Consider the following 18,207-nt stretch of genomic DNA (forward strand, 5'->3'; position numbering starts at 1 on the left):
AGGACTTCAATACTGAATTTATTTTTTGAAATTCAAGAAGGACCCAACTTACACTGAATTCCTCTTTACAGTGGAATGTCACACAGGAAAGTCTCAGTCATCTCTTGTGTTGTGATTGTTAAAGCATTTTCCATTTGGGTCCTAACCCAACCCCATTTGAAGTTCTCTTGGCAGGGATCCTGGAGTGGTTTGCCATTTCCTTCTCTAGCTCATTTTATAGATGAAGAAACTGAGGCAAACAGGGTTAAGGGACATACCCAGGGTCACACAGCTAGTAAATGTCTGTAGCCAGATTTGAACTCAGGAAGGTAAGTCTTCTTGACTCCAGGTCCAGAGCTCTATCCACTGTGCCACCATTAAGGGTCTATGACTTCTCCTGTAACCCTGACCACAAACTACTCCTTCAAACCCCAGCCACAGATAGAGCCCTAATTTAGCGTGTTCATTTGCCTCCTAACCTTGTTTACCCTAAAGAGTTGATGTAGCTCTCATCCCTGTCAGTCATTTATTTATTAAGTGCCTTATGGCCACAGTCTGAAGCCCCTTTCCTTTCTTTTCCCTTTGGGTCTGTGTCATTTTTCACAGTGACTAACATGGTAATGTTTTGCATGATTGAACATGTATAACCTATAACAAATTATTTACTATCTCAGGTGAGAGGGAGAGAGAAAATTTGGAACTGACATTTAAATAAACGGATGTTAAAAACTGTCATATCCCTGCTTTTCATTGAGTACTTTTTTAAAGTTGTCTCTCATACATTACTAGATCCTCATGATAATCTTGGGAGGAAGCCAGGGTTTTGGCATTATTATGTTCATTTTACAGATGAGGACACTGAGATTGAGAGAGGTCAAGAGACTTATCCAGTGTTCCATTGCTACTGAGTAGCAGAGCTGGGACTTAGAGCGCATTGAAATCTCCTTATTGGAGGACCAACCTTGGTTGGTGTTTTTTCCCACCCACATGTTGCTTCTAGGTCACATTCACTTACTCTCATTTTCCTCTTCTCTTTATTCTTCTTAAGAAAGCTGCTGGTTGTAGAGTGAGGAAGACCTGAGTTCAAGTCCTCCCTCTTGATCCACGTTGGTTATTTGAGGCTAGTCAAACCTTTAAACTTTCCATGTCTCCAGACAATTGTAAACAAATGGCGGAGTAGGTACTGATCTGCTTTGGTAGAGGGAATTTCTTCTCTTGGAGTCCCTAATACCAGTGAAATCATAAGTCTGGTCTGTGCTCTTCCCCTTCTGCCTCTCCCCCCCCCCCACCCCAAAATAAACCAGTGAAATCATCATTTTCTTCAACTTCCAGGGCAAGAGAATCAATTAAAGGTAAGTAAGTGCTGGGGAGGGAATAGAAGTGGAGGAAGGGAGAGAGGGGAAGAGAGGGAGAGGGAAAGGGAAAGAGAGTGTGTGTGTGTGTGTGTGAGAGAGAGAGAGAGAGAGAGAGAGAGAGAGAGAGAGAGAGAGAGAGAGAGAGAGAGAGAGAGAGAGAGAGAGAGAGAGAGTGTGTGTGTGTGTGTGTGTGTGTGTGTGTGTGTGTGTGTGTGTGTGTGTGTGTGTGTGTGTGTGTGTGTGTGTGTGTGTGTGTGTGTGTGTGTGTGTGTGTGTGTGTGTGGTGTGTGGTGTGGGTGTGGGTGGTACTTCTCCCCACCACCCCTGCAACATAATTTAGCAGAGCTCAACTTGTACTATATTTCAATTCAGTCTCTCACCTAATGCAGGGGACCCCTTTATGGTATCTCTGCTACATGGTCACTTAACTTCTCCTGCCATACTTTCAGTGTGGATGGGGTCCTCTCTCCCTCTAGAAACTTTTTTTTACTGTTGGACAACTCTCCCCAGGAGTTCTTCCTTTAAGACAAATAAGTGGGGAAGGCTGTTTACAAAGTGTATCAGCTTATGAAAGTTCTGAAAATAATGGTTATAAGCGGTTTGGGTGCCTTGGGAATTTCAGATTCTGCTCTCTACTTTTGGCAAAAGGTGGTATGTTAATTGTCTCCAAACCAGGAATTTCTACTCTGACTTCTTCATGATGACTCCTCAACGGGTACCTCTGCCTCCCCATTGCTTTTTAGCTCCCTTTTGTGTGCTGTGGGCTCCCATTAGATGGTAAGCTCCTCCAGGGCAAAGATTTATTTTTGCATGTGTATTCCCAGCACTTAGGCATTTAATCAACATCTACTGATGAACACTGCTTGTTTGAGGACTATGCACTGGGTCACAGACTAGGTTTGATAATGTCCAAACAGTAGGGAGATTCCATGAGGCTCAACCCAAGGCATTAAGTGCTGACTAAAGCTTGGTGCCAAGTGACAGAAGGGGACAAACATCAAGGAGTTGGAAGACTGAAAGACAGGAGTAAAAAGTAGATCCCAGGTTGGGTTTGAGAAACAATAACCTACCTACGTCACCTACTCATTTCTCCTCTGGTCTCTTTCACGTGGCTTGCTCTAAACACTGGCATTAGGGAGTTCTGAAAAGGTCTTTGGTTTTAACTTAACCATAAGGCCAGAAGACATCAACTATGACCTTTATTATTGTCAGCTGGATCCTGGCATGGTGTTATCCACTTGTGGAATTCCAGGGCCCTGCTCAGACTTTGGGGTTTAGGGAAGGGTAATGAGAACCTGCCAGAATCAGGGAGAAGCTGAAGAAGAGAATGTAACATTACAGGAGACCATAGGAAGAGGGAAGAAGCTCTTTCCAGCTCTAAAATTCTACAGTATTGACAAGGACACCTAACTAGTAGATTGAGACGTACCAGTAGATCTCAAAGCCATCATTAAAGGCACAATCTGTGACTGGGGTGAATGAGTTTGGTTTGTGGCTGGGGTTCACTTTGAGATCATCCACACAACCTTCTCATTAGTACCTGCACTGAAACATTGGGCAAACCAACAAGATGGGGCCACAGACAAGCATCAAAACAAAGGGGGCCTATGGATGGGTAGAAGAACCTTGGATCAGATCGAGAACATTAGTCAGTTAAACCTATACATTAGGGAAGATATTAGAAATAGAACTGAGTCCATCTCAAAGGAGAAACAGGTCGGTAATAAGATGGGAAGAAAGGAAGTAAAACCCCTCTGCAGGCCACTTAAGGAAGCTTTGCGGTTCAGTGGTTAGAGCACTGGTCCTGGAAATTAGGAGGACTTGAGTTCAAATTTGACCTCAGGCACTTACTGGCTGTGACCCATTGCAAGTCACTTAACCTCTGTTTGCCTTGGTTGCCTCATCTGTAAAATAAGGCCAATAATAGCACCTACCTTTCAGGGTTATTATGAGGATCAATGAGACAACATTTATGAAGCACTTAGCACATGTCTGATGCATTGTTTCCCTCCTTTCCCTTCCCCTTCAAAGGGAATTGTCTAGACTGAAGCTCACCCCATTCTGTGTTACATTGGCTTACTGAAAACAAGAACTGGCCCATCTCTCTTCTGAGTATTTAATTCTGGTCATTCTTTAAGTTTCACCTAATGCATACAGGCCTCCCTAATTTATCCCAGCAACAGTAATCTCTTACTCTTTTGACCTACAGCACTTACTGCTTGAGTTTATCCAATACAATATTTAATTATACTGTATTACAATTAAATTTTATTGCAAATATATAAGTGATATAAATATATTGCATTATAATTAAATTTATATCATTCACTAATATTTCATAGTCTTATCCCTTCAAACTTTCTGGGGCCTCCTTACTCTTTTTCATCGTGGCCTTTCCACCGTACCCTCTCACCCAAAAACCTACCTAGCACAGGGTTATATTTTGTAGGCTCAATAAATGTTGATTTGAGGTGACAGTCTCTCTCCCCACGTTGGATACGTTTGTGGTAGTAGAACAGGCAAAGGCCTAGAAATAGAGGGACCTCGAAAGGCCAATGTGAATAACGAATTACATTTTAAAAGAGAAACATAAACTGCCTATATCATGGGAAAAGCATAGGACTCATCTGGGGGCCTGGGGCAAAATGTCAGAATGGGTCCATGGCTCCTCACCACCTTCCTGCACTGCCTTACAAATCCCTGGGAGTAGAGGCATCTCACCTCTTATTCTCCTGTCTAACATAACCAGCCTCTTAGCCTCATTGCCCAGATACCCAAACCATGCTTTATTCTAGGTCTGACATGTCTGCAAGGGCTCATCATTTGGTCAATGGGTACAGAAGTTTTTCATACGGTGCAAGAAGTGCATCCAAATTTATTCTACTCACGATGCAACCAGTCTTCCAGTGGCTTGAGAACCTTGGTTTAGTGGAGATAATAGTTCTAGAAATATTCCTGACTCTGTGTATTTAAGTGCATGCGCACGTGCATACACATGTTTCCCTAGCAAGACAATCTTGCCTCTCCTGGACAACCTTTCCCCAAGACCATATACAGTTATATCTTCCACACTGAGACTTTCCCCATTGTGGTTTTGATATATCTTGGGTGAGGATAAGAAGTTAAATAGGAATTTAGGGGGAGTTTTGTGCAAGCCACAGATGACATGCCAAGGCCTGTAGATGATACAGAGTCTATGACCAAATACTTAACCCACATTTTATAATAAGGTACTATAAACACCACATAAAAGAAAAAGAAAAAAATTCGGATTTCTTCTCTGGTATGAAGAGAGGGCAAAAGAATTTTTCACAGAATTGCCAGATTGCAGAAGCGCCATGTCTCTAACCCCTGAGTTATGGAAGGGATAATTGTATTACTTTGTAGGTTTTACTCAGTGTCTGCTGATTATTCAAGATACCAAGAATTCTTGCTCTTACTTACTGTACTCATGTATGGAAAGATGAACGGAAAGGTAGATATGAATTAGGTTATTATTTTATTATTGAATTGGGAAGTTGGGGGTGGGTGGGTGAGGGCACGTACCCAGTGGTGTACTCCCCCAGCCCCTAGCCCCCAGGAGGCAGTTTTAAAAGGCACTTTATGTTACCACTCTGAGTCCCTGGTGGGGTGGAGAGGGGCTGGAGTACCCAAGAGGTCACCAAGCATTTCAGCTGAAATTATCCAACACATGTAGCCGACAGAGCTTGGCTTCCAGCAATGCAGCCAGCCCGACTCCTTCTACCACCCATTCTCCAACACATCCTGCCAGAATTTATTTATTCTTCTTTGACTTCGGAGATTTTTGCTGGTAGATCTTCTCAGTGAAAGGCCTGTATGAGGTGGTTTTTTTGGTGGGGGTGGGTGTGGGTGGGGAAAGGATTAGAGTAAGGGGAAGAAAGGGATAAGGAAGAGAGGGCAGAGATGAGAAAAAACCATTAGCCAATTGTTTTTCAAGGAAGATCTTCTCTCTCCTCCCAGCACCAAAGTTTTGAGCAATTACTCTCAGATTATCCAGATACTGGCAGTAGAGTAGGCAACTAAGCCTTCTTACCCAGGTGGCCCTTAGCTAGATGCCTCCATTCCCAGCCCCTGCCCAAGAGCACCCTTCTCAGACCCCAGGAGTTGCAGACTAAGTTCCCTCATAGAATGACCATATGTTCTCACCTGTCCCCTATTTAGGGATAGGGGTCTGATGAAATGTTTAGGCTGAGGATATATATCCCACTTTCTTGGGAGTTCTATCTGCCTTCTTCAGTACCTTTCTTTGCCCCCAATTTTGGGGATGAGATACAAAAGGGTAAAAGTAAAGGGGAACCATGATGATCAGTCTTTTTCAGAATGATCCCCGCAGCCTAAGGGATTATGCCTAAATTCTTTAGAATGACCCTCTACTACAAGCCCCCTGAATCTGACTTTCTAGCCACATTTCACATTATTCTCCTCTACTGCAGACACAGTGGAGTCATCATTCCCTGGATACTCTCTGTGCATCCTGACTTTCCCTGGAATATCCCCACCCATTTACTCAAATCCTATCTGTCTTTTCAAGGTCCAACTCAGATATTGTGTTCTGTGGGAAGACTTCCCTGGGGCATGCCAGTACACAGAGGAAGGAGGTATGGTACAATGGAGGGTCTGCTGGATTTGGGATGCTGGCTCTACTACTTATCTGTCTTAGAAAAGTCACTTTCCCAGGTTTCTCACCTGTGATGTGAGGAGATGGCTGAGATTGAACTAGAAACTAAAGTTCTTTCCAGTCCTTTAAGTACTGACCGTATATACACTACTAACTGTGACACTCATCACATTATAGTATCTATATTAGTTACTTGTGTGCATGAATTAGTTCCCCTATAAAAAGCTAAGTCCTTTAGGATAGAGAGACAATCTTGCAAACATTTCTCAATCTCCCTCAGAATCTGACACGGGGTCTGTACTTAGGCAAGAATAATATTTTTTAATATGTCCTACTATTTGTTTTTATGATATAGTCATGCCATGCTTGCCTCCATTTTAGACCCCCATGACCTTTGTGACAAAGAAAAACAATTAAGTAAAAATATCTGATTGGATGAGTCTTGACTTGTTCATGAATTGGATTTAAGTGAGGCAGAGTTGGGCGAAGTTGTCAGCCTCACTCTCTCCTCCCGAGTCACTGAAGTCTAGAGCAGGCCAAAAGTCAGGACAACAGGAGATGGGCTTGGATCTAATGGATGACCTTGGCATCTTCCATGTCTGATGAAGCTCTAAGCGCTACATAGAGCTAGCTTCAGTTGCCTTCATGGTCAGTGGAAGAAACTGTTCTTATCTATTCATTCTGCTGGGGGAAGTCTTCACATGCTTGAATAGACACCCCTTAAATCATCAATGGGTTTGAGGCCTGTAGATTACTCTCAACCTGGTTTAGCCCATCTGTTAAGATAGTCTTATGGGTTGTGGCCACTGTGCAAGCTACAGCTTCTTGCAGCCATGTGTATCTGATAGCGTGACAACAGCTGACAAGAACACAGTATTCGGTTCCAGCGTTCCCCCCACCTCTCTGTAGTAAGGGAGAAAGTCTATTCCGTTGTCTGTTCCTTGAGATCTTTGTTGGTTTCTCAGTTATGCATAGTTTGACTTCCTTTTAGTGATCTTTTTTATTTACAATGTTGCAGTCATCGTGTATATTATTCTTTTGGTCTGGCTTATCTCAGTCTGCATCAGTTCATACAAATCTTCTCATACCTCCTGGGTCCCTCATTTGCTATTTCTTTTCTCTTTTTTTCCAACTCGACCTCTTTGTACCTCAATTTCCTCACCTAACGCCATGTTTTGAACACAGTTCTTCTCAGTGTTTTAAGGTCTTGCTATTTCTTACTTACTTTCATTACATTTATATACCCTGGTTATTTTTTTAGCCATTCTGCGATTATTGGGGACCTATGTTGTTTCTACTTCTAGTTCCTTTGATAAAAAGAATGCTGCTATGTTTTGGTGCATTTTTTGTTTCTATCTTGGACCCAGGAGGAGGACCAGCTGGGCCAGAGGATGTTGCTACTTTTTCTTACAGAATTCCAAATTCAAGTCCAGAATAATTAATTCCCTGTATCACAGTTCATCCAGAGTGGAGCAATCTGAGTTTCTTCATATCCTTTTATCTCTTCAACAGTGACTACTGTCATCTTTGTCAATTTGTCAACTACACAGTTGTTTTAATCTACATTTCTATTGCAATGAGTGATTTGGAGCATGTTTCCAACGCTGTTTATAATTTGCAATTCTTTTGAAAATTGCTCATGGAATGACTCCAGACTTTATGACATCTGATACAGGTTTCCCATCCAAGTACTAACCAGGCTCGATCCTGCTTAGCCAAGATCCGGTACGTTCAGAGTGGCAAGGCTGTAGACCTTTCTTTTTTATATTTAGCTAACATTGCCATTTTGAGTTTATTGTGTTATATGGCATAAGGCACTGATGGCAAACTGAAATAGAAATGGGGGCTACTAAGGCATATATAAGGACCCCTGTGGGCTGTATATTGAGTTAGAAAACCACCTATTAATAATACCTATGTTTTATTGTCTTTTATTCATTTTGTTAAGTATTTCCCATTATATTTTAATTTACTCCAGTGCACTTGGGAGTGTGGCTTTGATGGGACTGAAGGCTGTGCGTTTAATAGCTATTTGTAAGGTGTTCCTGTAAACCTAATTTCTGCCAATTACTTTCCAGTTTTCTTAGCAGTCCTTGTAAAAAAAAGTCTTTCCCCGAATAATTTATGTTCTTGGGTTTATCAGACTACTCTTCCCCATTGCTTTGACTCTTGCTTAATTAAGTAATCTGGTTCACTGATTTTCTTTTCTGTTATTGTTTTTTTCAATCAGGACCATATAGTTTTGATGATTAGTTTTATAATTTAGTTTCGAGTCTAGTATATTACTATGCTACATTCACACTTTTTTGCTAATTATCTCTCTTGAGATTCTAGGCCTTTTGTTCTTCTCAATGGATTATTTTATGTTTTTGTCCATCCTCAAGCTTCCCCCCACCCTCTCAGGTATATACACATATATACACAGTTGTTTGAATGTTTCTCCCCCATTAGAGACTGAGCTCCTTCAGAGCACAGCCCTCCTTTGTGTCCTATGTGCTTATCACTGTGGCTGGGACATGGAAGGTGTTAAATAAATAAATAATGCTTGTTGACTTAACTTGTCTAGTTCAAAAAAAAGCAAAACATTTCTACAGTCCCTGATTGGCTAAATTTGTAAGTCAGAACAGTATTGCAATGTGTATTATACTGACATGGGCCAACTGTAAGTAGTGAATCTCTCTCCAGTTTTTTCAATCTCTCTATTTCTGTCAAGAGTGATTCATAGTTGTATTCCTATAATTTTCCGTGTCTCCAAGTTAACTCCCATATATTTTAGGTATGTTTTGTAGTTATTTTCAATGGGATTTCTCTTTCAAATTTCATTCCTTTTAAAAAAAACACTGTAGAGAAGTGCTGTTGATTTTTCTTATGGATTTATTTTGTCTTTGTTACCTTACTGTACTTATTAAATATTCCAATTTAGGGCGTGTTAGGGGCTGTGCAGTTTTTTTTGAAAGGTATACCATTATGCCTTTGAAAATAGAGCCAGTTCAGTATTCTCTTCGCCATTTTTGTCTTATTGCTATAAGTAACATTTTTCTAATTCTGTCCAACGATGGGGAAAGGGTGTTGTGTTTTTCCTGTTTAGTATAATCTTGCTCTTACACATTCTAATCTTCTTAGAAAAAACATTTTTTCCACTCATTCTCCTTCTGCCTCTGCATTTTTGCATTCCCATTCCGCCAGACACTTTACAGATAATTTACTGTTGGATTAGACTTGCTAATCTTTTCCTTCAGGGCTCCGATTCCTTATTTCCTGCTCTTTTTACTTAATTCTGACTGCTCTTTCCAGCCATCCTTGAATTACGTCATTGCTGTTACTGGGGCCTTGCAGAGTCTGTGGTGATATTTTTGCCTTCCTTTGCAGCCTGAGCTTTTTCTCCTGAAACTTTTTTCCCCTTCCTCGGCCAGCTTCTGGCATTCTTCATCACTCTGTCTGCTTTGCTACCCTATCCTGGATGAACAGTTGCTTGTGGCCAATTGCTTTCCATCTGAAGGTCTGGCACTGACCGTTGCTGCTCCCCCGTTAAGGCTATCAGAGTTGGATGCCATCTGCCTTCCTCAATGAATGAGGGTGACCAAGTGGAACACTGCGGTAAGGAGACCCCCAATTGTACAATGCAGGGAGGCCTATTCTAAGCCTTTACTATGCTATGATGCTCTATGTAACTGACTTTTTGGGCTATTTGTAAAAGGGTTAGAGGAAGGTCTCCAAGGATACTATATAGAGAGTACTAAGAGAGAGTACTCTTCTCCATCTTTCTCTCCCTCTCTCATCTGGCCCCATTTCCTCTGGTGCTGGGTTAATGAATTCTAATCGGTGCCATATTTCTGATGTCTTGCTTCCTCTACTTTCTTGTCCTCCAGCCTCCTCAGCCATGCCCCCTTTCCTTCTTGAGCTATGGAGCTGTAATGATTCGTGGGTTTTAACTCATCCTGGTAGAAGGAAACAATCTACCAAAGGATTAACTTCCAAAGTCTGGTAGTTAAAACTGTCTAGTCATTTAGGTTGTATTGCTGCTCCAGGCCAGCACGCTGACAGTAATGGGGGAATGAGAGGAAGTTAGTGAATAAGGGGATCTCCATCCATTCTGAGTATGGGGACCCCCTAGTGGATTGCCAAAAGTAACTGAAAAAAATCTGTCTAAAACTGTCACAGCCACAAGGGTTGGCCCCAGGCCTAGTGCTGGGGGTGGGGAGGGAAGGGAGTTGGAAACAATGGGGACAGAAGTGATGGAAGCTGTAAGAGTGATGGGCTGGTGAGATGGTTTTCAATTCTTTTTTCTGTAAGAATTACTTGGTGGTGAGTTCATTCACTTATCCTTTTCTTGTCCTTGCTGAGTTTTTTGAATCTGGGGTCTCCTACTATTTGGTATGGTGAGATGGAACATCCTTCCAGGATTCTGTCCATCGACATTTTTAGCTGACTTAAATGATCCTAGGTTTTAGTTTCTAATAAAATTTTTGCAAAGAGACCACTTTTTTTTTGATATGGACTCTGGGATGAGTTTCCTCCTTTCATGAGGTTCCAAGCTCCAAGTTCAAGGTGTCCTTGGGCCTGGTCAGTATAACCCATTTCCCTTTGCCAACTTCTTTGCTAGGACAAGGTCATGGAATAAAGGACATCAGAGAAGAGTCTAACTACTACTAAGAACTACTTTCAGAGTTGGATTCAGAGTCTATGCTCTTGAGCTGTGATTATTTGACTTGCAAACATCCTTTATCCTCATAGTTCCATTGACTGAAGTAGAGCAGTTTCTCTTCACACAGGAGAGGTTTGTGGGCATAATGCTGGGAGAAAGAAACATGGGTTAAAAGAGCAGGGAAAGGCAGGGAGATGAGGTGAGGAGAGCTCCACTCCTGAGATGATGCCTAATTAACAAAGCCCTTACCCAAAGGCAGGAGAGAAGCCAGATGTGTTACCAGCTGTGTCCTGCCCCAGGTGGATACTAAAGCCACCTCATTTCTACCTTCCTCTTCACTGGTAACAGATCCAGTTACCAGTGACACAGGCAGTGGTTAATGAGTCTAGTGAGGGCATCCAAAAGGTCAGACTGGTTCCCTGGGCCATGCGTAAGTCCCCCACTGTCCTCAAGAGAGGAAGAATCAATCATTCTCTCTAAGTCAGGGAACTAGAAGTGAGCCAGGCTCTGTCTAGTCTCATTCCTGCTCCCCACCTCCTCAGTCCATCATCTCTGACCATGCTAAAGATGCCATGCTTCAAAGCTACTTACTCTTCATATAAAATGGCAACTGCGTAGGTGAGAGCTACAACGACGGTCAGCAGGAGGCCTGTAGGGCTGGCATTCCTGGAAAAGAGAGAGGGAGAAGGAGAGGAGGAGAAGGGAAGGGAGGGGAGGGGAAGGGATGAGAGAGAATGCTTAAGTATTTGCATAAAATTCTAGCCCTGGCTCTGCCCCAACTAGCTATACAACTTTGAATGGATCACACTGCTCTAGGTCTCAGTTTCCTCACTTATAAAATAAGGGAATTAGCTTAGATGGTCTCTAATACCATTGAAGGTTCCTTGTAATTCTGATGGTCCATGATTTCTATATATGTCATTTTTAAAGCATGTGAGCTTAGGGTAGAGGAGGATCCCCTCTCCTTTTAGGAAGCAAACTACAGTTATCCCTTCCACATTATGGCAGCTGGGGGGGGGGGGGGGGGAATGCACTTTGGAAGGAGGGTTGTTACAAGTGAGGCCCCCCCATCTAGAAAATCCTCATAAAATGTTTTGGACCACCCTTTGTACCAAGGAATAAAGCTGAATTTTTCTTTTTCTTTTGTGGGGTGTTTACAGTACCTTATTGTAAAGTTTTGGTACATTTATGGTATTAAAAGATAAAATATGTTGATATCATACAACACTGGACATATAGTTTATGCATTTTTGAGTTACTAAAATTTTTCTGTGTCACCTGCTGGCCTTTGTATATCGTCAGGCTTCTGCAAAACTCTCCCAAAATTTCCATTTAATTTATTGTGCTGACTGGAGATATATGGAAACTGATGTGGGGAAAGACTTGCTGTGGAAGGGATAACTATACCTGGTTTCCATTATTTTGATTTCACAGTGAATTTTACCTTAAAAATTAAAACCAGCTTCTGTGGGTCTCTTCACTTTGAGGAGTTCTCATTGCCCCTTAAAAATCACTGGATTTGAGAGGTGGAAGGGAACTCAAGGATTGTCTGGTTTAACCTCTTCATTTTGTAATTAAAAAAAAAAACAACAAAATAGCCCCAGAGAGACAAGAAGTAATTCAACTGATGGAATTCTAATAAAGCTGCCCCCAGCCCCAGTATTCTAACTTCCTTATAGGCCCCACTGAACTGCAAGCCCACTGCCCTACATATACACACTCTATATCCTAACTTCTCCATACATGCCTCACTGCTCACTAGAACAACAGGTGTGTCTGTTAACTCCTATTTCTCACAGAACAGAAGGCATGTCCATGTGATGGGATCCCAGGTACTGCCTCTAGCTAGCTGCTGCCCCTAGACCTATTCCTCATCTTTCTTACAGAAACAGCAGATGTGTCCATGCACTCAACCACAACCACATCCATTTAGTCTCAGACAGGATCACAATACTCAGGAAGTCAGAAAGTAGCAGGATACCCAAGCAGGATGTGAACCCCAAAACAATAGAAGGGACTTTCCCTAAGTAGGCATCTGAGCAGTAATAGTAAAGAACTGAGTGAACATATACTGTAGAGAGGCTTATTATAATATCATTATCATATATACATACATACCCCTCCCCAAGGTATGCATTGTGGGTAATTGCATCAGCAGTTCCACCATGCCTAGTACCCCTCCCCTATTACCTAATCCCTTAACAAACTTCTCCTGCCTTTTTAATATTCATAATTTTTGTTATGCATTTGCATCTTTACCCTATAAAAATCCATCTTGCTTTCTCTGAAGTTGCTGGTTCCTCTTGGAGCCTCACTTCAGGAGAAGTGTCAGTCTCAATAAATGCCTGTACTTGGATCAGAGGTGGTCTGACTCTGAATTCTTTGAGAAGGTTTCACCACAACACATCATGAAACCCTGACAGTTTTTGGTATCCCTGGGTGGGCAGAGTTTAAACCGCAACACAACCACAGTAAGTAAGTAGCAGAACTGGATTAAAAACTGGGTCTTTCGATTCCACATTCAATGTGTCTTCCCTATGCTTACCTCCTCACATTTATTCATATCTGTCTGGAGGGTTTGTATGATTCTCTGACACTGAAGGAGATCTGAGAGGCAGCAGATCACATGATCAGCTTTAGTGCTGGAAGGGACCTTGGAGCACATTCAGTCCAACTCCTCTTTTACACATGAGGAAACAGAGGCTCAGAGAGGTTGTGATTTGTCCAAAGTCATGCACTAATAAGCATCAGGGGTTGGATCCCAAGCCCTCAGTACAGCTAGTAATATTTCTACTATACCAAGTTTATCTCCAAGGAAGCTTCCTTACATTTATAATGATTATGAGGTTTCCAGAACAAGGATGGGGGACTCAGGCTCACCTTCTATAGGTGAATCACAGACCACTTTTGGCTACTGGTCACTGAGAGGCAGATAGGCTACAGGTTGGTTAAAAAGGCTACAGAAATGTAAGGTGGCATTACTATCCTCCCTTGCCAGACTGTGTTTATTCTCTAGAAAACTGGAATACCTTGAACTTGATCAATATCAAAAGGCTGGTTCAGATTAGTACATAGACCCAGAAATGTTCTTTGAATATGGGGCTGTGGAGTAGTTTTCTAAATAGATTTTAATCTCTTTGAAGGCAAGGATTGTGGCTTTTATATGTTTGCATTCTAAGAGCTAATACCAAGCTTTACATGCAATAGGTGATCTATAAATGTTTATTGTTAGTGGTAATGATAAATACTTACTGCATATGATCAAGTCCTAGTACCTCCCCTGAGTCTACCCCAGGGAGAATCTGTGTACCTGAGTGTCCAAAGTCCAGGCATTACAGATGAGTGCATCAAAAAGAAAATAAAACACTCATCTTTCACTGTACATCTTGTGCCTATTTACGGAAAACATTTTTCTTTTGTTCATTCAATCATTGTACTTCATTGTGTGCCCGGCCTTGTGCTATCACACAAATACAAAGAAAAAATGAAATGGTCTCTGCCCTCAAGAAGTTTATTTTCTACGTTAGACAGCCTTGCAGAGAACCACTCTTCTAACAAAGAGGAAAAAAAATGCAATAAAATTAACCAAGAAATCACACACACACACACACACACACACACACACACACACACACACACACACACACATTATATGCAGTGTTACAAATCCATAGTCTGTAAAAAAATAAATAAATCAAAATGGGGAGACATCACTTTCCACGTCGTCCTTGGAGGCAGAGCTTGGTCACTATCATTTCAGAGCATTCTGTTTCTGTTATTTTGCTGTTGTCATTCTTTCCACTTATGCTGGTTATGTTTAATTTGTTTTGCAAAAAAGAGTCTGATAGTGTTTTCTTTCCCATTTTAGGGGGATTAATTTGCACAGCAAAAGCATCTGTTGTTCTTTAAAAAGTTGATCAAATGTTCTTGTAAATTCATCTGGACCAGTATTCCCCACTGCCTTTGGTAGATCCTTTATAAAATTAGTTATTCTTCTGGAATTGGATTGTTTTAAGATCTCTCTACATAGCATTAATTTGGGTATTCTATATTTTTATAGATAACTCCCTGTTACTGTCAAAAGCACCGTCACATCCTCAGTCATCCAGGCTTGCAAAGTAGGTGACATACCCTCAGACTTGCTCTCAGCTACCTCTATTCAATATGTTGATGAGTCTTGTGGACTTTGACAGTCTGGGTGATTTTTACCTTCACAGCGTCTCTCATATAAGGCCCCTTATCTCCTCTGACACTGCCGCATCACCTCATGCCTACATATTCTAATAGCCTGCTGGTCTGTCTCCCTGGGGTGTCTCCTTACTCCAGTCCACTCAGCTGTCAAAGTGATTTTCCTGAAGCGTCACCCCCCTCACTCAATAAATGCCAGAGGCTCCTTATTACCCCTAGGATGAAATAGAAAATCCTGTTTGGAGTTCAGAGCTCTTCAGAAAGTGCCTCCTTCTTGTTTAGTCTTCTTATACCCAACTCCCTCTCACCCCACTCCCCAGTCAGCTACCCTATGTACTCTTTGATCCAGTGACACCAGCCTCCTAGCTGTAGTTCAGACAAGGCACTCCATCTCTCAGGTACAGGCACGTTCTGTCTGTCCCCATGCCTATAATGCTCTTCCTTCTCACCTCTGCCTCCCGCATTCCCTGGCTTCCTTCAAGGCTCAGCTAAAACTTCACCTTCTGCAAGAAGCCTTTCCCTGTTTCCCCCTTAATGCTAATGAGGTGCCTTCCTTCTGAGATTAATCCCAATTTATCCTGCACATAGCTTGCTATTCCACAGCAGGTTTGCATGTTTTTTCTCCCATTATTAGACTGTGAGCTCCTTGAAGATGGGGGTTGATTTTTGCTTTCTGTGTCCTCAGTGCTTTGCATACATTCCATGCTTAATAAATGCTTGTGAATTGTTGACTGAGTGCTCTATCAAGTCTGGATGATATAACAGTGTATATACTGATAATTATTTTTATTTTTGCTTGTTGTGATTTCATTTTGTTCATTTTTTATTTTGTAAATTTGATTTTCCTTTTCAAATGTCAGGGTGGGCTGACATTTTATTGATGCTGCTTAATCTTTTCAAAGAATCAACTTTTAGTTTTTATCAGTCCATATTTTCTGATTACATCCCCCCCCCCCAAAAAAAAATAAATTTAAAATCTGTTTTGGTTTTCAAGATTCCTTTTTCTTGGTGCATTTTTGGATTGGTTTTCTAATTTTTAATATTCAATTTGATAAATCTTCCTTTTTCTATTTTGTTAATCAGTGTTCTCAGGGATATAAGTTTTCCTCTTAGGTCCATTTGCTTCATGTCAGGAACTTTGATACACTGTCTCATCCTCTTAAATAAAGTTATTGTAGCCTCCTAGGGTAAAAGTGCTTCATAAGCTTTAAGGAACTATTGGGCAGTTGGGTAGTGCAGTGAATAGTGAAGTCAGGTCCAGCCTCAGACACTTACTAGCTGTGCTGTACCCTGCTTGCCTCAGATACTCATCTATACAATGAGCTAGAGAAGGAAATGGCAAACCACTGGAGTATCTTGGCCAAGAAAATCCCAAATGGGGCCATGAAGAGTTAGACTTGACTGAACAACAATGAAGCAAATTACTGCTTTTATTATTTTATCCCAAGGTAAGATCTGCCCCTTCAAGACATTCCCTTATTATAAGGATCATACTTTACAGACTGGCATGTTGCTGCGAAATGAATAATAATAAAAGTGTTAACTTTTACTTAAGCGGGGAAGGAGGGTGATCAGGAGGGAGGAAAGATATGGTTATGGAGGCTTCAACGAACTCTGCATTTTTTGTTTGTGCTCTCTATATTAATTACTATTTTTATTGTTATGGTCTATAAAGGATATATTTAGTATCTTTTCCTTTTTTAATGTTAATTTACTCTCTGTGCCTTAATATCTATTTATTCCTCACAGGTTCTTTCCCTTTCCTCTGTCCCTGTATATCTACCCTTACCCGATTTTAAAAATTTTATTTCTGTTACTGATTTCTTTTATTTGTTTATTTATCTCTTCCCCTATATTACTCCTTCCCTTTTAGCTCTCAGTTAAAAATCTCCCATCCTGTCTCCTTCACATGTCTTAATTTTTTTACTATGACTTTAAAAAAGAAGTTTTCCTTGGTCTTGTTCTATTTGCTATTTCTCTACCCTTTCAGTTTATTCTGATTTTTCTTTTATTAACATATTAGACATTTCTTTGTTTCTTCTTTGTTTTTCTTTAGTCTCTTTATGGGGTTAAAGCTTTTGAATTACTGAATTTGAGTTCCCTCTTCTAACTAATTTCTATATTGTTGCCTTGATAGATCTTGCCTCATCATCCATACCCATCCTTCCCCCCTTCTCCATTACACTGTAAATTCCTTGAGAGCTGGGAAGTTTTTTTTTGCGCCTTTCTTTGTATCCTTGGTGTTTAGCACAGTTTCTAACAGAGTAGGCATTTAATTAACGCCTGATGACTTAGTGCCTTTTTGCTGTGCCTTATACATAGAAAAATATCAATTCATTAGAAGTAATGTTGGACAGAAACATTAAAACAAACAGTAAAAAATTACTCTGTATTAAATTGTATGGTTCAGTCCTACTCTCTCTCTATCCATGACATGACTGATTTCCTCATGACATTTCATCTCTGAGACTACATCATTCCCCTTCCCATCTCCCACCCCCATTCTGGGTACCAGCCTCCCCTGAGGAGCTTATACAGGTACTCTGTCTCAGAAAAGGTGACTTCCCCATGCTCTCATTTCTCCTAGTCTAGATCTATCACTAAATATATACACTTCCCACTCTGGACATATTACAGCTACTGCCTTCTCCCAGGGTAATGCCCTTTGGGGGGGATCTCCCCTATGTTGGGGTAAAATGCCAGCTTTAAAAAAACCCAGAATTTTACTCATTTTTTTGTCTTTATGTTGTTCAGATTTTCTCCCGTATCTCTCTCCCAAATATTCCTAGAGAGCTATCTCTTATAATATTAAAAAAAAACTTTTAAAAGAAAAAGAAAAAAGAGAAAATTCAGTTGATTTAACTAGTTAACACACTGAAGAGATCTACATGCAATGTTCTATATGTGTGGAATAATGAATGAGGCCCCTAAAGTGAACCTGATCCCTTATTTGAGGGACTTGATTTTCACTACATTATCTGAGCTACCTTAGTCTTGACTCAGCATTCTAGACTGTTGAAATCTTTTTGGAACCTATCTCTGTGGTTCACTGTGATACCTCTTCCTTCCACCCTCGTGTCATCTACAAATCTGATACATATTCCATCTGTAACTTCTTCCAAGTAACTGATTAAAAATTCAGAACAGAATGTGGCAGATTCCTAGAACCCTCTGCTAAAGATGACCCCTCAGGCTGATAATAAATCATCATAGATAATAATGATGATGGCCATTAGAGAGAGATCCAGAGCTTAAGGTTTACAAAGAACTTTACAAATATCTCATTTTATTCTCAGAACAACCCTGTGAAGCAGGTGTTACTATGGCCTTTATTTTTATAGGCGAGGAAACTGAGGTAAGTAGAAGATCACACAGCTAGTAAGAATCTTAGGGACAGATTT

At 41.0% G+C, this 18,207-nt stretch overlaps 1 protein-coding gene across 5 annotated transcripts in view; it reads right to left on the reverse strand.

The window, feature by feature from the left end:
- Positions 1-4,814: 4,814 nt before the first annotated feature.
- The window catches only part of PEMT (phosphatidylethanolamine N-methyltransferase), a 185,071-nt gene continuing 171,678 nt past the window's right edge, over positions 4,815-18,207 (reverse strand). For all 5 annotated transcript variants that reach the window (XM_072597076.1, XM_072597072.1, XM_072597073.1 and 2 more), the window contains 2 exons: positions 11,210-11,284; positions 4,815-5,167 (listed from right to left, as the gene is read on the reverse strand). In XM_072597076.1, coding sequence (XP_072453177.1) covers positions 5,110-5,167; positions 11,210-11,284 — 133 coding nt within the window. In that variant the 3' untranslated portion in view covers positions 4,815-5,109. The remainder of the gene's footprint in view (positions 5,168-11,209; positions 11,285-18,207) is intronic.

Source organism: Notamacropus eugenii, chromosome 3, assembly GCF_028372415.1.
Source record: "Notamacropus eugenii isolate mMacEug1 chromosome 3, mMacEug1.pri_v2, whole genome shotgun sequence".
Lineage (NCBI taxonomy): Eukaryota > Metazoa > Chordata > Mammalia > Diprotodontia > Macropodidae > Notamacropus > Notamacropus eugenii.